General features: G+C 37.5%; 1 protein-coding gene across 1 annotated transcript; it reads left to right on the forward strand.

Moving 5' to 3' along the window:
- The first annotated feature begins 119 nt into the window (after positions 1-119).
- On the forward strand, positions 120-21,414 carry NGLY1 (N-glycanase 1). The gene is made up of 12 exons (XM_005029257.6): positions 120-290; positions 461-575; positions 2,685-2,927; positions 5,449-5,605; positions 8,731-8,953; positions 9,197-9,318; positions 9,623-9,768; positions 9,943-10,053; positions 15,122-15,286; positions 16,673-16,861; positions 19,906-20,083; positions 20,602-21,414. The coding sequence occupies exons 1-12, from the start codon at positions 163-165 to the stop codon at positions 20,775-20,777; spliced, it is 1,953 nt and encodes a 650-aa protein (XP_005029314.4). The 5' UTR covers positions 120-162; the 3' UTR covers positions 20,778-21,414.
- Positions 21,415-22,656: the final 1,242 nt, after the last annotated feature.

Here is a 22,656-nt window from a genome sequence, read left to right on the forward strand (position 1 = left end):
ATTTCTGTCATATTGCTGAAGAATCAGGCGTCTGCACAGTTTCCGCCCGCCCCCCCCCACCAGCGGGGCGTTGGGCAGGGCCTGAGGGCAGCGGCCTCACCGCCCCGCTGCGCATGCGCGCTGCCTCCAAGGGGGGCGGTGGGGAGGGGAAGGGGGGGAGCGATGGCGGCCGCCGTGGGCCGCGCTTCCTCGGCCGGCTCGGCCGCCGTGAGCGAGCTGTGCCAGAACGGCCGCGACACCTTCCTGGAGGCCTCGCGGCTGCTGCTGGCCTATGCGGACAACATCCTGCGGTGAGGCGGGGGGGCACGGCTGGTTTTGGGGGTGAAACGGCCAAAAGGAGGCGCTGGGCTGGGGGTTGTTTGTGTGTGGGTGTGCTGCGGGTGTGCTGCGTGGTGCGGTTACCCGGCTGCTTGGCGTTTACTTAGTTTGCAAAGGTAATTAAAGCTTTCGATTTCTTCAGGAATCCTGCCGAAGAGAAATACAGGTTAATTCGGATTGGAAATCCAGCGTTTTCCACGAGGCTGTTGCCTGTCAGAGGAGCAGTTGAATGTTTGTTTGAAATGGGGTTTCAAGAGGTGAGTATAATCCAGTCGCTTCTAATGTTTTAACTGACTTACGTGCTAAAATTTAAAATGGTATACCTTCTTCTCTCTCAGTTGCAAGGCACTAGTTTTTAAGCCAATTGCTATTTTCTTAGTTTAATTTCAAGCCTTGTTCACAAAGACCAGTGGTTAACCAACAAAAAACTTTGGTGAGGCTACTTCAGAAATCCTGCTGGGGTGAGAACTAAACTAATCTGCGTGAGTGGTTTTCTGATGCTCAGGTACCCTATTAGTTCACTGAATTGTCATATATATATACACATGGTGGGAATTGAAGGGAAAACCCCCTATTCTAGTTACAACCACCTATTACATGGACAACAAGCCGTACCCTCAGGCTGTAGTTTCCATACTATAAACTTACATACTGAAACTGTCATCAGGATGAAAAAACCAATCGCTTTTCTGCTGCTTGTTCCCACCACCAGAAGGGCTTATTTAACAGTGAGATTGAAAGTTCTTCTTTTGTTATTTTAAGGAAATACATTTTTAGCCAATTCACAGTGCATCCGCACAAGTACTAGCGTTGTCATGACAGCAGTAGAGGGCAACAGACTATTGAAGTAATGGCAGGGTGGGACTTAGGCAGTTAGAACTCAAGTAGTTATGAAACTACATCCTAAAATAGGCTTGAGTGAATCTTGATTCTGTTGCTTCATAAAAAATGTGTTTCAAAGATTGCTTCACATGCTGAAATAGTCCCTGTCTCAGTATATTTTAACTCCAAAGCTTGTTGAGCTAGAAGCGACCTTTGTAGTTACAGGAGTGCAGGGGTGAAAAAACAGCTCTCGCTTAATGGTGCAAAGATACTGCTCTAGCTTTGCTTTGTTTTGTCTGCATGCATACATAACCACGGCATGAAATTGACATTGTTTAGGTCCAGCTGTTGTGAGACCTCTGCCTTCTGTACTGGTGAAGTCAATTATTTGTCTTAAAGTTAATAAATAAATAAATTGTATGCTGAAGGAGATGGTGACTACAGAGAAGAGAAATCGGTCTGTGGATTTATTTCTCTACTGGCATTCAGGAGATGGCTTTTAATGATGTGTTTTAGCCAAGAGGTAGTCCATGGAGCTAGTGAAGCACTCAAGCAACAATAATATAGGCGTTTTAAATGTGTCATAAAATGCTACTCCCACTTCTGTCCAATCATTAAGAGCATCGCGGTTCAGGCTTCTGGTTATTGTGCCAATTGAGGCTGAAGTTCACAAACGTCTCTTTGACCGATAGCTAAAATGTTCATTATTTTGTCTGCCTAGCAAGCTAAATTACTCATTTAAAAAAGAGGACTCTTCTGAATTGGTATATTTCGTTCGATCTTGTAATCATAAGAATTAGTCAAGTACTTTATCTGCAATGGCAGGTGACCTAAGGTAGTGGTGCAGATAAACACGTTACTTGGTTTGATGAATAGAAGCACTGAAAACTGAAACTTTTAAACTATGAACATTTCAGGGTATTCATGTTTTTAGTAATGTATTTCTTCATGTTAAGTGCATTGCAGCTGATTCTGTCCTAATTACTGATCTGCTGTTACTGGATTGTCACCAGTAATCATGCTGCAATCAAAGATAGGAGCCCAAAAATCAAGCTGGGTACAGATCTAAATAAGAAGAACGCTTCTCATCTGAAAAAATTACAAAAGCTAAAAGATGCCAGTGTAGAAGATAATTACAGTGGATGCTGTTCTAGGGGCTTCTCCGAACATTGGCTATCCTACTGTGTTGCCTTGTGTTTCACTGCTGTCCTGCAAGAACTGCATTTGTTTTTCATTTCTGTTGCTGCTGCTTGCTCTGCTAAACAATAATTGCATTGTTCATGTATGACTCTGCAAAATAAGTTGCTCACAAAATTGTGTTATTATGAGAGCTTTTCTCTAGACTGACTGTAGGTACTTATCTAATAGCTTCAGCTGTGGGGGATCTACAAGTTTTTCGTGTAAGGAACCTAATCTGAACGCCAAATCATGCCAAACCTTAGGCTAACTTCCAGTTATTGATACAGCTGTTAGCAAGAGCAAATATAAACCAGCGACTAGCTTAGACCTATGTTAATTGCTGAATTAATTTTCCTAAATTTTAGGGAGAAACTCACCTGATATTCCCTAAGGAAGCATCGATTGAGCAGCTACGTAAAATCAGAGATCTAATTGCTGGAGAGAGGAGTAGCAGACTGAATGAGTCGAATCAGATCCACAGACCAGGATCCTCTGAAGCTGTAGCCAGCACTCAGGCAGCTGCACATCAGCTTTCAAGACCTGCTGACCCTGTTCGCGCCCCTGCCCAGCAGCGGCTGGAAACATCACTTGTGCAATCTCTTGAAATGGTAATTACTGCCTAAAAGCTTTCTAGGAACACGAATTCTGAATATAATGATTGAAGAAGTCAGCTGTTGGAACAGATTGCTCAGGTTGTGTAGTCTGCAAACTTGGAAGTTTTCAAGATCTGACTGGATAAAGCCCTGAGCAATTTGGTCTGACCTCATAGCTAACTCTGCACTGAGCAGAGGATTGGATTAGTGGCATTTTGTTGGTTTTGAATGTTTTCTTCAGTCTCTATCCAACTTCTATTTATATCACATTTCAAGTTGAATATTAGCAAGAGATTTTGTTGAAGATGTCCACAGATATGCATCTTATTGAGCAGGGTGTGACAAAAAAAAAGCAAAATGAAAACATTTTGTATTGGAAGGGAGTAATGTGGGAGAGCACAGAGGCAGGGGGAAGGAAGCTAAGACAAGGTTGTATGCTATGTTTGGTAGTCGTCTGATAACCAACAAAGGAACTGGAGACCAAGACTAATATGTTTATAATTGTTGATGTCTCAATTCATGTGTCATGACCTGTATGCGTGGCCTGTGAGGGCTCTCTATATTCATGCACAACTGTTTTGAGAGACAATAATTAGGCCAGGCAAATACAAATATATAGTTAAGCTGTTTCCCTTGTGCAAGAGTTTGAGATGAAGTTCCTGGCCAAGAGAAAGAGAGGGGCAGAGTCCTCATTTCAGCTGATGTTGCTTGGCCTGATGGGAGAAGAGTCTTAAGACCTCATATTACTCTGGAAAATGAAGCAGTTGTACTGTTGGATATAAGATTGAAGGATTCTTTGGCTCAACCCTAAAGAATTTTCTCCTTTACAACCATTGTGGGTTTGGTTTTAAATAACTTGGTGCAAGATGGATCCTTCCAAAAGCGTGCTTCTTATACATCCTTCAGCAGACTTTGTCTCTTTTTAAATGATATGAGCAATATATTGTTGGATGTTGAACTGTCGTGCTGTTTCTTTTCAATATCTATTCAAGGCAGAAAAATGGCACAGCATGGGTTCAAGTGAATAGATGCAATGCCTGGATTTATTTTAGTATTGGCTTGTCTGCTTACTGCATTTTACTGTTTCAGCCGCTTCTGTGGTGGTGGTTGGAAGTGACTGTGAAACTTCACTTGCTGAAGTACTGGTCCGTACATTTCTCTAGGCTTCTTGAGATTCAACATGGGTGGGTGACGAGACCAAACCAGTTTAGAAGCAGCTCTATTAGAACTCTATTTCTGTTAATCTCTTCGGGGAGTTACACTAACAGCTCTCTGAACCTGTTAAATTCAGTTTATATAGTCTGTGTTGATTAGAAGGAAGTCCATAAAGTGCCTTCTGGCTATGACTTGGCCACTTTGTTTGCACAGGAATAGGTGTTTGTTTCTCAGTAAGCACCCGTATTATTTCTGTATGCACTGCTGTCAGATGTCAGAGGGATTTAGAATGGTTTTTATAGTGTGAGCAGTTTTATTTCTTGCAAGTGTGTTGCTTACCAAGACTCTCATGAATCACAGGTGCAAACAGGAAAATAGATCCAGCACAGGAATAATCCTAAATAGCACTGTTCTAGGGGTCTAACACATTGTTTTTTTCCTTTGTCTTTGGCTCTTCTGCATTTGTTACCGTGAGACATTCTTGACTTCAGGAGCAAGGAAAGCTCTGGCTAGTTACTACTATAGTGGATGGATTGTGATCCCTTCCTGGATCATATGGTGATTAAGAGCAGGAGAGAGATGTGAGTTAACCAGGCTAAAGACTGAAGCATGATCTATTGCTGGATAAAAGGAGACTCAGCAGTATTACAGGCTCCTCCTTGTGCATGTCAGACTCTTGATTTTTAATGTTCCATTTAGTTTTCTGTGTTATCCCCTTTAAAAGGGAATTAAGTATCTTGTTAACTACTTAGTAACTTAGCTAGCTAACTTTTTAGATATGTTGCACTCAAAGATACACCCAGGCACATGCCACTAAGTGACACTTAGGATAACAGAGTGAGGAAGCCCAGTTCATGTATTTTGGTTTCTAGTGAAATATGGTCACGGGGTTCTATGTTCAAAACTGGATCAGAGTTGATCTGAGAGGAAGTAAAAATAGACAAGCAGTGTTCATGAATAATAGAGTCCTGTGAACTGGTTCAGGTGGTGTAGCAGTGTCCAGGAAACTGAATGAATTACAGATTCTTTTGTAGATTTCAGGTAGAAGGTGTCCAGAAGGAGAAAAAAAGAATCGTGTAAAAAAAAAAAAAAGTCAAAAACTTTGTTAGCAGAGGTGTCTTTTAAAATTCCTCCTCTCCTTGAGTCAATACACTTTTTATGAAGGATACTAATCAGAGTGCTCAGAGATGACAAGTTGGCTTTATGGCTTGGGTGGTGGTGTTTGTTGCAATTTTTGATATCTGTACAAATTTATGCTGTTAAAAAGTAAATAATGTGACTTGTGAGTATGGAATTGTGACCCCTAAAATAGGGGAGCTTGGTTCTTTTGGTTTGAGATGGAAGTTCATAAGCCATTTTATGACTGAAAATCCTTTTGCAGGCTGCAAATATGTTGAAAGTACTTCAAAGCAACTTTGAGCATGTGTTAGTGTATGAGGATCCTTCTCTTCAGCAGAAAGCACTAGCTTCAATTCCCCTCCAGCAATTGAAAGGGAAGGCTCAGAAAAAGTTAGCACAAGCTACAAGACTGGACAAAGGTAATGTCACCAAGTTGCAATGTGTATGAAACCAGAAATATTCTTTCAAACATTTGGGTGCTTCAGGGATATGGATTTGGTCAGATGTCTGCAAATTCCAGATGCTGTTTCTAAGTTAGAAAAGCCATCTTCACTGAAAACTTGAAAATCAGTACTGATTTTCACTTCATTACTATTTTTCACTTCTTTCTTTTTTCTCTATCTAAAAACACTTCATTTTTCTATTTCATTTGTGCCTATCCATCCATCCATTACTTGCTTTCATGTACAAATTCTGAATTCTTTATTTCCAAATTAGCAGCAAACAGTGCTAAGGAGACAAATTGAGTGAGCATTTACTGTTATAATCCTTACATCTAGAGTGAACTAACTACAAGAGGGAAGGGAATTTGTTTTTTCTTTATCATCATTGTTTTGAAATTGTCAGAGCTTAGTTTTCCTGTCTGTACTATAATTCCAAATTCAGGAAAAAAACGCAAAATGTCACGTTTGTTAATAATGTTATCGGAGAGATTTTTGCATATGGCCTTTCCAAAGCACAACTTCATACAAAGAATCATCATTCTTGCAAATGCTTAAAGGAATAACATTGTTCAAATGCATCCCTCTTGGAGCAAGAATTGAAGCATAAGCATAAATCTTAGGCACTGATGCTACAAATATGTGTTTTTCTAATAAATACAAATTTCTTCTGAATTCACTAAGACTTTGTCTGTCGAAAAAGCATTGTTTCTAACTAAGAGTTTTAGATTATTTCATCAATATAGTGAAATTATGCAAGATATATATGTTTTTAAATAGGATTCCAAAACCATATTTAGATTTAAAAAAAAAAAAAAAAAATCCTTTTTCTTGTGAATCTTTGACAGAAGATTTTGGAACAATTCAGCTTGCTTGATGGGGATGCTGTTGATTACAAACCAGAAATAAGCTGCTCTTATCATTTTTCTAAATGACTGAGGTGTTTCATACAGCCATGTGAACCTGTAATTGCACCTTTGGCATAAGTGAACTTTTGAGAATGAATTTCATAGTAATTTTTCATTTTTTTTTTATAAAGCTACAAGAGGAAGTAGTACACCACATAAGCAAGTATAAAGCATTCTTATCACAATCTAGTACGATGCAATGGTAAAAAGACTTAGCAGTAAGAAATAAAAAATGATTTAAATTCTTTACAAAATAAATAAATAAAAAGGACAAATGTATGTCTTAGACCCTGCTTCTGTTCTCTTGTGCACCCTGGTGCCAAAGCAAGGAAGGAAGGAGGGTGATGTGTACAGATGCTTCTTCCCAAGCCATTGAGCTGATCAATTCAAAATGGCTTCCAGGGCTTAATCTAGATGCAGAGGAGAAAATCACTGGGTTGTGACAGTTTGAAAGCATTTTTTTAGAGCCTTATAGAAATGTTCCTTTGGAAATGGACTATGTAGGAGATACATGGCTAATTAGCCCTTTCAGTGTCTTTGGTTTGTTACTATATTAAGGCGGTCACCTGTGGGAACAACTGTTTGATGGTAAGTGACACTTGTTCTTAGGACTTTCCCTACCAGGCATTATAGGAGACTGTTAGGAAGATTGTTTGAGCAGAAACACAATTTTGACTCTTTTCCTTTACCACTTTCCATTAGAAAGATGGCTTTTGCAGTTGAAAATAGCTGCATGTTACAACCAGCTGTTTTTTGTTCAAATAGATCACGTTTGTCATTCTTTCCATGCAATGTTTGCTTGCAGGGCCTATTTTACAAACCAAAAGAAGAACGTTCATATGATACCAGTTACGTTTTCATAGACAGACTCTGGTTTATGTGTTGTCCAAAAAAAGACCATAGCCAGTGTTCAGAATTCTGTTCTTGTCAGGAGGTTCGAATGCATGAGCATGTTCATTTTGTAAGCAATAACACTTTGTCAGAATGTTTCAGCACAGATGTTCTGCACATGCAATGCATTAAAATTTCCATTGTTGTGTAATTATAAGTCAGTCTGAAGTCTCAGGTTTTCCTGCTTTGATTAACAGGTTATCTTCTCTAATGCTCTTCATGTTCTTGGCAGTGTGTGTTTAATAGGGGCCCCTGGTCTTCCATACCAGACAAAGAATTTTAGAGGAAGGTGTGAATTCATCTCTAGATGAATTAAATATACATCTTCATCTATTCCTTCCTTACCATCCTGAAGAAGCTAGTGCACAGATTTGCTCAAACTTCCTCTTAAACATCATTCATAGTTTTTGTTTTTTTTTTATATATTCATATTTTCATAAGTCAGACCTGTCTGCATTGTGACTATAAGCAAACTACAGTCATAAAATAACCAGGTATTAGATACTGATGACTGCAGTGTGGCCTGCATGGTGGAGTTAATAGGAAGACTTACTTTATTGTTTATGAATCTGAGGAGGAGAATCCCCGTGGGCATTGGAGCAGAACATACGTTTAAAGCCTATAAAGGAGTTAGAAGGGATGGATCTCTATTAGAAGAGTGGATTTAATAATTTGTTAGGTGAAGTGAGGCTATTTCTAAATGGTGGAATAGCAACAGTACAACATCTACACATGGGAACATACCTGTTGTGAACATAGGACAAAAGGTCAGAAGTTTAGTGTGTATTAATGTGGCAGAATCAGAGTAGAAAAATAGTGACTTCCTGTGTCACGTTGAGTAAGCTGACAAAGCTAATATTTGCTGAAGTCATAAGCAAACTCATCTTTGTTTACATAGCTCCTAATTACTCCTAGTGTAATACCAAAGAACGGGAGAAGAATGTTTAGGAGCAAAAAAATAGTTTGTATACTATCTCTTCCATAGTCCTAGAAGAATGAGGGGAATGAGGGAAGTTCACCTGGCTTCACTGTATATCTAATGTGTTTTTCTGAGAATTTCCTAATTCTTACTCGAGCTGTAGTGTTCAGTAGTGCATTTTTTTTTTTAAATATAGTTTGCCGTTACTTAGTCTTCAGAACTTAGATTTTTCTTTTTAGTGTTTTTAAGCAACACATGAACCTTCATTTTATGAGATCTCTAAAATGTAATAAGACACCAGAAGACAGTGATCTAGGTAGATACTGGAAAGTTAGCTAAATTATTGTTTTGCTATTTGATCAAACCGTGTTGTGTAAATTTTACAGGTGCACATGTGAATGAAGACGACTTCTTGCTGTTGGAGCTCTTGAACTGGTTTAAGAATGACTTTTTTCATTGGGTAAATAGTGTTCCTTGCAGCAGGTGTGGTGGGCAAACAGAACAGAAAAGTGACAAGCTGACACCGACTGATGATGATCTAAGGTGGAACGCTAGTCGAGTGGAAAATCATTACTGTAACCAGTGTCAGTTCTGTAATAGATTCCCAAGGTGAGCATACAAAGATTTGCTTTGTTTTTTTTCTTGCCTTTCACAAAACAGCTATACATTTGTTCGTTTTGTGAACAAGTGTTGTTACATGAAAGATTAGAGAGGCCTTTTTAAGCAACATCATAGGATGGTTGGTGAAACAGCAATGTATCTTTAAGATTAGGTAGATAGGCAGTCATGATGTAAAAATTTTGAAAGGTGAAATGTGTTTTCAATTATTCATTTTTTTTTTTCCTCCTCTAGGTATAATAATCCTGAGAAACTTCTGGAAACCAGATGTGGACGCTGTGGCGAGTGGGCTAACTGTTTTACACTGTGCTGCAGAGCTGTAGGGTTTGAAGCCAGATATGTCTGGGACTATACAGGTAACAGTATTACAGAATGTATTAATACAAATAATTCAAAACGAGGTTATTTTATGGTTCTGAGGTTATATTAGCCCATAGGCACCATGTAAAGTTATTCAGTCCAGCTAACAAAATATAAATTCTGTTTCTTCTCATGCGTGAGATTTGAAATACAGTTCTGCAGGTAAGGTTAGATGCCTGATTTCAGTGATAATCTTTTGTCGAATCAAAGGGAACATGATCCTATGATAGTATTCTGTGTTATTAGTAGAGAGAATCTATCCCTATTATTCATTGTTTACTTTCTGCCTTTCTCATGTAGATCATGTATGGACTGAAGTATATTCTTCATCTCAGAAAAGGTGGCTTCACTGTGATCCCTGTGAAAATGCCTGTGATAAACCTCTTCTCTATGAAACTGGGTGGGGAAAGAAGCTCTCCTATGTAATCGCATTTTCCAAAGATGAGGTAGGAATAGTGATGCTTTAAAAAAAAAAGTGTACCCTGAGGCAAGCGTGTGAAGTAATGTGATTTCCAGAATTATTAGGGAAAAACATACTTCTACTAGCTAGCCTCTTTATTTTAAAGCCAGACATATGGGAATCTTGTTTGCTTTATTTTCTTCTTTAATTTGTGCTTGAGGTTGTTGATGTCACCTGGAGATACAGCTGTAAGCATAAAGAAGTACTCACTAGAAGGACAGTGCTTGGTGAAGCTACACTACGTGAAACAATTAACACATTCAATAGAAAGGTATGTAACTTTTCTTAAATAGGTTTCTTTAAGTGAAACATAAGTGTTTTCCTTGAATATGAAGTCTTTGAACAAATTAATGTGTTTTGTAACCTCATGGAAATGTCCCTGCTTTATGGAAAGTAAAACATCGTTAATTGTAAGGAACTCATTTTGCGCGAGGTACTTAAGTTTTTCAGTGTTGAGCTTATTTGAAATAAGATAAAGAATGGTACGTGTGTCTTACATTGTCAGGGATAAAGGTGTCTATGTAGATAAAATACATATTGATACATATTGTGTGTATGTTTATTTTTTTCCTTAACAGATTTTAAGTACATTTATTCATCAACAGATACAGTAACAAACTACAACTGCTTTGTAACTACATGGACTCTTTAAAGGCAGTTGCCTTCAAAAATGCTATAACTTGGAAACAATAGTATTTACAGTTAACAGAAAATGTAGGCCTAATTTGTTTTCCATTACTTTTTTTTTTTTTTTTTTTTACAGTGCCTAGAAAGTTGTGAGGGGGGGAATGATTCACAGGTTCTTTCCTAGAGTTTCAAAAAGTGTTGATAACATCAGTTGAATTCTGGCTCAGAGCCACATATACCAATCATTAATGTACCCAAACCAGCACATGGGGCCATTTGCACCTGTATGTCACAGTCACAGAACCCGAGGGCACTTAGTATCTCTCTGCTAAACTTTTTGCCCTCCCTTCTTAGTACAGGATAAACTTTTCTTGACTCAGTATACTAGAATCCCACAGAACATTGAATCACCCTTAAAGTTTGTGTCCTCACTTCCTTCCAGGGCTAATTTCTTTGCACAGAAACATTGGTTCCTGTAACAGAGTAAAGCTGATGGCTTAATAAACACATTCCTTTTTTAGAGACCTGCTGGCTTGAGGGTTATAGTCACATGCTGTGAAGAGTTGAGCTGGACTTGTGATTTCAAGTCCCAGCTTTAAAACTTTCATCAGTAACAAAAAATCAGTCACACGCAGAGTAGAATACAGACAAGGCTGACCACAAATTAACAAAACGAAATGAAGTTAAGGATCAGAAATTCAAGTTGGGGAACGTGTGTACTTTTTGAAGGGTTGCAGGAATTTAGTGAAGTCCTCTGATCAGCCCGTGCTACTACAAAACTGATCTGAGGGGCTTTTAATTCAGGTCAACTGGAGATAGCAATCAGTCACCAGCCTCTTCACCACTTGAAGAAAACCTTGGAAATGGGGTGCTGGTTCAAGACTGAGCATTAGGTGGTACTACTGATAGAGGATTAGTAAGAAGAAAATTAAAAATATTGTGGCAGTATTGATGGAATGAGGAAAGACTATAAATGACTCGTGAGCTGGCTTATATCAGTGATGTTGCTGTAAGATTGTGCTCTGTTTCACTTACAGAAGCATGGAGAACTCCAGTAAAAAAAATGTGTTGCCATCTCCAACAGATGGTGCTGCGTGTTGGTCTGATTCTTACTTCTATCCACCTTCTTTATAGGTGCAGCTCATGAGCTGACATGAGCACTTTTCAATCAAGAAAGAACAGGCGCTCTGGTCATGTTTTAGAGGAAATTTTCATTTAAACCTGAGTACAAGGAAGAAAGCTATACATGTGCTTCCCAAACACCCCTGGCTTTTCCTGGCTTTTCTCTACATGTGGGAAATCCTAGACCTTTCTTCTCTATCCTGCATGCTTTCCCTACTCCTTTTAAGTATTATTAAATCTGCCTGATGGATCTAATAGAACACCTTTATAAAAATAAGACGCCCTTAAAAGAGATTGATAAATTACCCTCTCTTTTTCCAAGCTGAGTGATACTCATTCTCCTCCTCCTGCCATGCTTTCTTTTGCCCAGTAGCTGTTCAGGATATGTTTGACAGGGTTAATTTAATTAGTGTCTGTAAGTAACTGCTCTTAGTCTCCATTCTTTTGTCTGTTATAGTTGAAATTGGGTTTCCAGGGACTAGAGGCCAGTTGTAAGGAGATAGCTTGAAGAGCAGTTTTTGTTACTGACCTTTGTCCTAGTCCAAGGGCCTTTCCTGAAGTTCATACTAAGGAGACAATGCAGTGGGAATCACAGGGCTGTTAAGAAATGGCTGGTTGAGGCTCTCCAGGGGTTATTCAGTAGCATCTGCTGTCAGTAGATGACTAAGGCAGCTCACTGCTAGAAACATCAGTATGTCTTAGAGCAGGTTTCCATTACTCCAGGTCTCCATTGCGTTTCCTTCACTGCAGCCTATTCAGCAGATAATTGATGTAGGTTGAGGCTGACATCTAACTTTCCCTTTTCCCATCATCAACTGGAGCATGGCTCTTCACTTGGAGGACTAGGCTCAGTACCTGTTGGTGCAGAGCTCCAACGCAGCATCTTTCAAGTTCAGTTCCTCTAAGTTGTGGCTGAGGAGAAGCACAGTGTACAGTACACATCATCACCTTTGCTGCGCTGTCAGTGAAGACATTCTATGAGGTCAATATTTTGCTTTTCTGTGTAAAGAGCAACTGCTCTGATTGGTATTTCTCTGCGTGTCTCTATTTAGTGGCTAAGTGGAGACAACACACCAATTTAAAGGATGTTGTATGCCTCTCACTGTTAAATGGAAAAGGGGCGTAGCTAGTTCGATCTATTCAATACATCATTTTGCTTCTCAGAATTACTGTGTGTTTTGTTTGGGGCAGGCACTCCTGAATGGGTGTGTAGCCAGCCTGCTGATCACCTAACACCTGCTGTCATTCTATAGGACCCTATTGCATCTTACTGCAACACTCTGCTTTACCTTCTTTGTATGGGCACTGCCAGGATCTAGTCCATTATATGTTGCGTAACGTATAGAAAGAGGAGGGAGACCTCAGAGCTTTCCACTGCCTTCATTGGAAAGTGATGGTGGGGTAGGGCAACAAATGATCTTATTTGCTCCAGAACTGGATCAATTTTGTTTGTAATTGTGAATGATTATTGCTACAGTCAGGTCAGCTCTTAAAAGGAGATCTAATAAATAAGAGATAAAACTGCAGCCATCTTGGGGTGATTGATGTGCGATGAACCAGCGTCCATGTTAATGGTTTGACATTCAATTTCAATCCTCAGATTATCTGTTGCTTACCCAGCAGTGGGTCCACTTAAATTGCAGTTTATCAGTCAGTCTCCCAAAAGCATGCAGTTCTTCAAGAAACACAAACAGCACGTGATGCAGAAATTATTTTAAAGCTGTAGTTCACAACCCCTCTTCCTTCCTTCCTTCCTTTTGCATCTGTCTGCCAAAGAAAGACAGAGTCTGGGTGTGCATGTAGAGCATAATGCCTTAGGAAGAAACAAAAGCAGGAAGTTTAAGCCATGACAGTGTATAATGGAGTTCTTGTAATCTGTTTCAGTGCAGCAATGCTACTGACAGCAATGTAATTTACAGGAAATTTAGTAACAGGTTTTCCCACTGTGTTCACTGTTGATCTCTGCAGAGTCAAGGTGTTAACACATCTTAGCTTACTACTGGCATTTATATGCGAGAGTGGGTTGGGAGGTGTGAGGGGAGGGAGCAGGGACAAGAATTCACATACTTGTACCCTACAGTTGAGGAACTCCCTAATTTCTTGTTTCCTACATGAAAGGCCTGGTTTTGGAAACACCCCTTTTATGCACAAGCTCTCTGTTCTTCTGACAACTTTTTCAGGTACTGTTACAACAGATACAAAGCAAGGGCAACTAGTTCTCAGTGTGGTATCACCAGCATCAGTGGTGATAACCCCTAACCATGGGATTCTTTCCCTCAAAGTGGCTCAAACAGGACTGTTGAGTGGAATTAGTAACTAGGGATAAGCAATATCAAAATTCCTCTGTGCTGGAGTGCATCTGTAGAGCTGCCTATGGATACCCAGGTGCCTAGGCAAGTGTCAGGCTCAGGAAGGCCTGGTATTTCACAGGGGAGTGCTGGAGTCACTGCTCATCATTTATTACTACAGAGTTATATTTCCTCCTTGTTATGTTAGAATTGCTAACTAGCATCTGGAGTTCATGCGACTGAAGTTATTTCTCATCATATCTCCATATCTACTTTCGATTTTCCAGTTTTACAGTGTTTTCTGGAACAAAGGTCCTTCCAGTGCCTGTTTTCTGATTCCTAGTAGCAAAAATTCCTGGGCTCAGGACTGCTTTTTAGATGACTGGAGTGTTTATTGGCCAGAAGTTTCAGGTCTTAATGGGCTAAGTATGCATGCCTTGTCTGATCACAGAAGTGGGGGGAAAAAAAAAAAAGCAGTGTACATACCCAGTCTTGAACTTAACTTTCCATCCCTATACAGGTGTACTCTACATGGCTAAGAAAAAAGGCTTTACCACTCATCTCTGTGTTTGATGTGAAAATTGTAGACACTAAACCACAGCCTCCTAATGATTTTTTCTTAATGCTATATAAAAACATACTCCTAGTTTTATTCATGTGGCCAAAGAGTGTGTCATATGTTTTTTTTTTTCTTCTCCTCTAAGGTTTGCTTAATTTACCTGGAAGTATGACTTTTTTTCCCCCCTCAGTTTTCTGATATCTGCAAAAATAGGAGTGTCATAGTTTATTTATGATAGAATCAGTCACTGTGAAATAATTCTTTCAGGGTCCAACTGAATCTTTTGTTTGGATTTAATCATAAAACCAAGACTGCTGCCAGCCATATCACTCCGCCTTAGAGAAGAAAAGTTTGACCCAATAATTACGTTTGCTTTCTTTTTCCCCAGATAATATCAAGAACAGCTAAGGTATAGAATGCATATGAATAACTAAAAAATATGCTATGGAAGTATTTTACCATCCAAGCAAATACAAACATAGCACAAATCTTACTTTAAAATAAATCCACACAGTTAGTGCATGAAAATTCACAGAAAAAGCACCTAAACAGCACTGTCAAATAACTACAGTTATGACTGATTTATATTTGCACATGTGGAATAAAATTAATGTTTCTAACAGTCATTCTAAATTTAAATGTTACTCTTTTTTTCTTTTTTTTTACTGCTGGTGTCAGTCTAGAAAGAATTAAAAATAGATTTTTTTTCTGACCCTTTAACTTTTTTCTTAAATGTCTTTCAGAGACAACGATTCTTGGCAGAAAGCAGAAAAAGTGAGCTCTTGCAAAGAACAATCGTGGAACTTGTTCAGTTCATTTCTCCTAAACCACCTAAACCAGGAGAATTTGGCGGAAGGACATCAGGTTCAATGGCTTGGCGAGTAGCCAGAGGTGAAGCTGGTTCAGAGGTATTTAACTTTTCCACTGGTGACCATCCTAGAGGTAGCTAACTTTAGAGGTTGTGTGGCTATGGTCTGAAGAGGAATAGTGCTTCATGAGTTAGTGGTAGGTAGACTGAAGATTTTGTTCAAACAGTGAACTTGGAAAAGTGTTAGGTGCCAGTTTGTGAGTTCAGCAGAGACACACAAAAAAGTTTTGAGGACTTACTGTAGTTTGTTGATTCAAAAAATGTTTGACAGTAACTGAATCACGTGAAAGTGTTTTGTACTTAAAAGTTAATTTAAAAATATTTTTTTTTTCCTTTTGATTACTTATGATGCAACAGAACTAGGAAGTTTTAAGGCAGTTGGAAGCTGTTGGGAAAACTTTTTAAATTGTGTACTTGTATTATTAGGTACTTTTGGTTAAAGACTAGAAGCAGGTTTTGAGCAACTATTTTTGTTAATAAAACAGTGCAGGAACAATTAAGAGCTTATTTAAGAGCTTGTTCCGTTCACATAAGGCTGAATGGTTTTCTTATCAACGTTTTTAACTATTTCAGAATGCAAGACTTTATTTTGAATTCTTTTATGATAAGATATTTTCCTGGAACTTGAGACATTTTTAGCTTGAGCTGGTATGTAAAGATGTGACTTAAACCATCACTCACAACATTGATTTTGTAGTGATCCTGTCACCTGGAATGATTGTCAATCCTAAATAGAGGTGGTTAGGTGAGATTAATGGGTTTCATAACATTAAGTTTCAGAAACGAAGAATTTCAGTTCTCTATAGCTTAAAAGATTTGATTTTTTTCCTGAAACTCATAAGAACAATGAAAAATCTTAAAAAATAATAATAATAATAAAGTAATACTGTTAAGTTACAAAGTTTGTGGCTTACCTTTTCCTTGAAGTTGATTCTGAAGTTATTATATACAAGCCACCTGTATGTGTTAGTCACAGACTCACGTTTGGCATTCAGAATAACTATTTACCTGTTGATTATAAAAGAATTAGAAATATACTCAACATACAAGATTTCTATTCTTAACATGTTAATCTCTTTCCTTAAATTTACTTATTTTATGTTAACGGTTTGCTTCTGAAAGTAATTATGTGAAAAATTAAAACAACAAAGTATTGTTCCTCTCTTTAAAAGAAGCAAGTCTATCAGAAAGTAGTTTGTTTGTTTGTTTATTTATTTATTTATTTATTGCAGAAATGCTTTTGTTCTGTGACCTGTTTAAAAATTAAGGTGTTTTTTATTTTCAAATTTTATTTTCCCAATTGGCAGCAAAACTGAATTGGGAAATCATGGTACACTGATTAAAAGTAACATAGTTTTACCGAAATTCACTGGGGATTGAATGTGCTGATGTTTTTTTGTGTTTTTTTTTTTTTTGCCTTTTTCAGAAGAGAAAAGAAGTAATTTTTGTTCCCTCTGAAAAAGAGAAGACATCTAAACTCTTCCACCTCACCTACAATATAGTGGAAGATAGTTATATACGGATTTCCAATAATAATGAAAAAATAACTGGCTGGGAAGCTGGTGTTTGGAAGGCAGAGTCTATTTGGAGAAAGGTTGAAACAGATTGGAAAATGGTAAGGGTAACATTTATTAGAAGTGTTAAATCTACCATGAAAGTATGATAATGTGAGTAAAACAGAAAATTTTTGCCCATGTTTGACATCAAAACCTCTCTTGGTGCCTATAAAGTTTAACTGATGTTAGTAAATATTACTGTTAAGCTTCAGAGAAGATTGCCAGATGATTTAAGAAATTGGGAATAATTTTAGCTCACCTTTCAGAAAGGTAGAATCCCTGCTAGAGCACCAAATTTTAAAAACTGTTTTCCTTAATATGCTTTTGGGCAAACTTAGGATGCATTGCTGTTTTATTGAAAAGCAATCCTTCTCTCCAAAAAAGTGTGGTGCTTTTTTTTCCTTTTTTTTTTTTTTTGGCTTAGGAGAATAGAGAATAGCTTTATAGTGTGTATTATATCTCTGTGATGCACAGCCAAAGGAAGAAATTGTCATCCTAAACATTATGGTTCCATCTGCAAGAAGGCAAAAAACTGTCAGTTAACCAGATTATTGTATACCCTGCCCAGGCTCCTTCCCATCTGTCAGGACACTGAGCAGCAGAAGAATCATATGCTCTAAATCTAGGAAGAAGAGAATTGATGCCTGTAGAATGGGAAAGGGTCATTTACCAGCAAACAGCTTTTCCAGCGACAGCTCCCAGCTGTGGAACTGAGCCTTCCTGTCAGGGACTAGAGCATGTTATTGCTCTGTTACCCTGTCATCCTACTAGCCTGAAAGGTCTCTGGCCAAACATTCTTACAGCTTAAGCAATGGTTTGATTCCCAGTAATGAAAAATGGAGCAAGTGTATAATTCTCTTCTGACATTTTCTGTTCTGGGTTTATACATAAATGACTTGCAAAATGCTATCAGAGAATAATTTAGAGAGGTTATTATCCCTAAAAGAGAAGAAAAAATAGAGAATAATATAAAAGATGTTACAGAAGAGTAGATTAATAGGAAAAGAAAGCAACAAAAACTCAGAATGAGGGGCATCTGTTTTCTGCCTCCCTAAGATCTGCTAAAAATCTGGTAGCACATTATATCTTCAGGTCTCCAATGATCAGTCATCCTCCTTTTGTAAGAAACAGTCTTTGCAGTGAAACCAATTATAAGTCTGCTGTTCCGCTCAACTCTACTAATCAGATAAAATAGAGGAGCTGGTCTATAAGACCAGACAGAAAGACTTTACCCTTGTGTTCAAGAACTCCTCAGTCTTTCTGGATAAAGGATGAGAGAATGGCCTTGAAAAAATGGGAGCTCTATAGATGTAGGTATATCTCAGCCTTCTGGGTTAGAATATTAGTTTCACAGGAATAGCGTCCTGTAGAATGGTTTTGTATGAATCTAAAATGACATTTTTTCTTATGAGTTGTTTGTATTATGGGAGGTAGAAGAGGGAAGGGTTGCTTGGGGTTTGCATGTTGGTGGTTGTTTTGTTGTTTTTTTTAACTTCTCAAGCACATCTAGTAGGTACAAATTTGGAGTTTGATTCAGCAGCAGTCCAATAAATTTACCAACCATAAAATATTTTATTTACCATTTAGCATGTGATGAATGGAAAGTATGTATAAAAATATAACTGTAGGTATTAGCCCACGAGTAACAGAAAAGAAGTGCCTGTTGTGTCTTATGTCTTTCCTGTGTCTTTGCAAAATGACGGAGATGGCATGCATCAATTGATCATCATAGTCAATCTGGCAGTAGCAAGATTACCTAGAGGTAGTTTGACATCTAGTGCTCAAACAAGCAGCCCACAATAGGTGATGATAACATTGTAAGATCTGATATCCGTGGTTTTTAAAAGCTTGTCTTCTAGAAGCGGAAGAGAATCTGAATGAAATGTTATTTTCTGAATTCATGCTTTTTTCCAACTATACTGGAAAAAGACTATCCAGGTGTAAAAGTTAGAGGAGAGTCAAAAAAGCACAAATGGAAACTTGTTGGTTTCTGGTTAAATGCCTGGATATTAACAATGGAAGATGAACCAGACTAACTTGTTGTTTTTTATCCGTAAAGCCTATGTTTAATGTATCTCATCCACATAGTAATGAATGGAGAGTTTTGGCACCCTTACAGGCAATGACGGTTCAGTGAGTTCTGATCAAGGAAAATCTCATGCTAAAAGTAGTTGAAGTACTTAAAATACATGTGTGGAGATGAGCACTTTCATGAACAGTAAGATTGTATTTACATGAAAGCAGGTTATGTTGTTTCCAGGTTATTTCCAGTTTTAAAAACTAAAGAGCTGCCTAAATCCACTCAGTATGACATTAAACACAAGTCTAGACATATCAGAATTTTGGTAACGGTTTCGTTACTATGGATTCCAAAAGGATTGTGGCTGGTTTGAGTCTTTTAACCTGCAATGTTTGTTATGCGAACCAGATTTGAAAGTAGCCTCATGTTGAAAGTACTACATATTACAAAAATCTTATGAGGATTCATAGTAACCCTTCAGTAAATGTTGATGTATGAGCCTGACTCTTCAGCCACGTGATATTCAAAATGTATTTAATGTTGGACACATTAAATTATGCAAATCTCTAACAGCTCAAATAATACCAGTACAGGATGTATACGTGGACAGCATGTATGATTTACTTTAACCAAGACATGAAGTTCTAGGAGTGGTGTGCAGCCAGGAGCCACATCTAAAGAATAAAATACTCATTACAGTTTTCTTCATCAGCAATCCTGAGCAACAAAAATGAAACTGGGTGTGTGGGCCTGTAGATTTATATAAAAGCCAGAAGTCTGCTTTTTAAGAATAACGAGCGTAGATATTTTCATGGGTCAAGCTTTAATGAGCATTTTGAAATCGATTAGTGAAGTCCCTAGTGAAAGGCTGTGAATCACGTACGATTACATAACTGTGGAATAGATTTAAGGGTTCAGAATGAGTGTATACAAAAGTGTGCTATGAACAGTTTTAAATGTTCAGAGGCTTAATAAAGAATGGAAGTACACTATATTGTTATAATATCATTATTACAGTAATTAATTAGATATGTGTTGATCATCACAGGTTTTTGACATAATGTCTGTCTTGTTTCCACTTAGGTTTATTTAGCCAGAAAAGAGGGGTCATCCTCTGCTTCCATCAGCTGGAAGTTTGAATGCAAGTCAGCTGGTCTAAAAATAGAAAACGTTTCAATTAGGACAAGCAGTCAGACATTTCAAAGTGGAAAAATAAAGTGGAGAGTATACTCTCCCACAACAGAAATTGCTCTCTTAGGAGGTAAGTGTGGAACTATATCATGCAGCACAAGTGTAATTGCAAATAAATAGTTTATATAGGAAGAGCACTGGGCAGATATTAATAATTACACATAATGCACATTGAATTTTCTAACTTAGTCTTCAGCAAGGTCAATAAAATACTGTGTGTTTAATCAAAATTGGTATTAAAAACTGGTACAAAACCCGAGTTGAGTAGTGTACACAACCCTGCCTGCAACACGGAAGGATTAGGAAAAACACGGAGGATACAAGATACCTGTGTGTTTTACCAGGAAGGATAGATATTTGTGTATGTGGTGGCTTCAGTCTTGACTAAGTCCTCTGAATATTAACAATAAACAAATAATAACAAAAAATCTGCCACTATTTTTTTCTGCTGCTGATAGATTAATGTGAGTAGTTATGACTCAGATCCTTAAACATTCATTTAATGTTACCCTTTTTAATAAGCATTCTAACATTATATGCTGTCTGGAGCAGAGGTTTTCTTAATTGTTTATCTTTTTCTTCCAATAGATAAAAATCTTTGCTCCTACTCAGATTTTTGTGGTGCAACAGAAGTTACATTGGAAGCAATTCTAAACGGAGGGGATGGTGAAACTGCATGGCAACACACACAGCTGTTCAGAGAAAGCGTAACAGGATGTGGAGAAAATTGCTTGGAGATAATTATAAAACTTACTGACCTCTGAGAGCTGAAATAAATAGTGAAATAAATCATCTTTGGATTCCTTGAAGACACTAAATCATGGATACAATATGAAGACTTGGTTGGCAGTTCCCGCTTGTCCTGTTGGCAGCTTGTTTCCTGTTTCAATCCATCAGTTTAGCCAACTTGAAACTGCAGAAGTGTTGAGTAGGTAAACATCTCAATGAAAACCTTCTTCATTTTAAAAACACCCAAATTAAGAGATTGAATCATTAAAGTAATACCTTTGCTTAAACTTTAAAGAAAGGAAAGCAGATTTTAGAAACCAAAATGTGATTGTAGGAGCACAGAGCAATTGTAATTTGAAGTTTTGAGGTTGGCTTGCTGATTATTTTATTTTTTTTTAATAACCTGTGTCTTGGAAAAACAGTTTGAATTCCATTTTCTGATTGCAACAGACATGTTATGATGATTTTAAAATATTTTAAAGAGTAATAGAAGCCTTAGACATTTTAAAAGAAAAATCTGATTTTATGTAATAACCAGAAAAGCTCAAATAAGAAATATTGAAGCTATCTGAAAATAATATTGTTATATATCTAAGTATTAAACTTGTTTTAATACCTAGAAATGTTTGGACATATGATTATGCTAGGAAAATAAACTAATTTTGAAAGAAATATTCCTTATGTACCTAAAATTTTGTCATGGCTTGTGATATGAAATTTAGATTTGAAAATGAATAAGAGCATCAGTTTTTTATATACAAAAAAATATTCATTATACATATTCTTTTACAATATAAATTCAAATTTATGCACCTTTTTACAGATTTATGAACTGTATAGGTTGAAATAATTTTTTTTAGCTATTGTCTTGATGCAGAAGTGAATACAATTTTCTGTTTCTTTATGCAATGTTTAAATTTCTTTGCATTGGATATAATAAAACTGCCACCCAGGAGATACCAGATGTAGCAATGCTGTGAATAAAGTATGGAATGAATGTTTAGGTTAGACAGTCTCTACAGAGAATTTGAGGAAGGCTATGGCTGGAATATACAGGAAATTTTCTATCATAGGACTGTAATGCAAAGTATGGCTAAAGTTTTATTTGAACATAAGTGAATATTAGGGATGATGATCCCAAGGCCAGGAATTTTTAAAGCTTTTTTTTCTCTTCCCCCTGCTTTTTCTTTTGACCTTTCCAATTACTGTATTGATTTGAAATGATTGTCAGAAATCATTTGCATTGAAATAAGCATTTGCTGACTTTACAACAAATTAAGTAATTAGACTGTTTGGGTTTCCTTAGAAAACTGCAAGTGCACAGTGATCATAGACACCAAAGTTATACTACAGATGTCTTAAAGTAGTAGGTTACAACAGCTCAGGAGTGACGGGATGATGTGTATGCTTTTCCTCAGAATGCAAATTGACAGTTTATGAGGGAGGGAATAGGAAGAGAGAGTATCACTCCCTTAATCCAGAACAACTCAGTGGCAGGGAACTGTTTGGAAGGATGTCGACCTACAATTGACAAATGCAAAGTAAATTTACCAGTCTCCATTCAAACCTCCTCCTGCTTTAGTTTCAGCTAAATGCTAGTTCAGAGATTTTGAGCAGGAACCCCAAAAAAAGTGTTATATATTAATCTATGTACTATGTTGGAAGAAAATAGAAAACAAAACCAACTTTCAAAACCAAACTTTTTGTTCATATCCTGGTTTGATCTGAATGCTGCATGCAGAACAGCAACCACTAGTGGCAACACAAGAAATCATAGGAGTAATTTCCTACACCCCAGGAACCTGATGGGGGAAGGAAAAAAGAAAAAAAAAAGCTTGAAACATATGAAGGAAGTTCCTTGTAGGCAGCATAGAGAGAAAACACAGAGTACAGAAACCAAGCAAACAATCTGTA

The sequence above is a fragment of the Anas platyrhynchos genome, chromosome 2, assembly GCF_047663525.1.
Source record: "Anas platyrhynchos isolate ZD024472 breed Pekin duck chromosome 2, IASCAAS_PekinDuck_T2T, whole genome shotgun sequence".
In the NCBI taxonomy this organism is placed as follows: domain Eukaryota; kingdom Metazoa; phylum Chordata; class Aves; order Anseriformes; family Anatidae; genus Anas; species Anas platyrhynchos.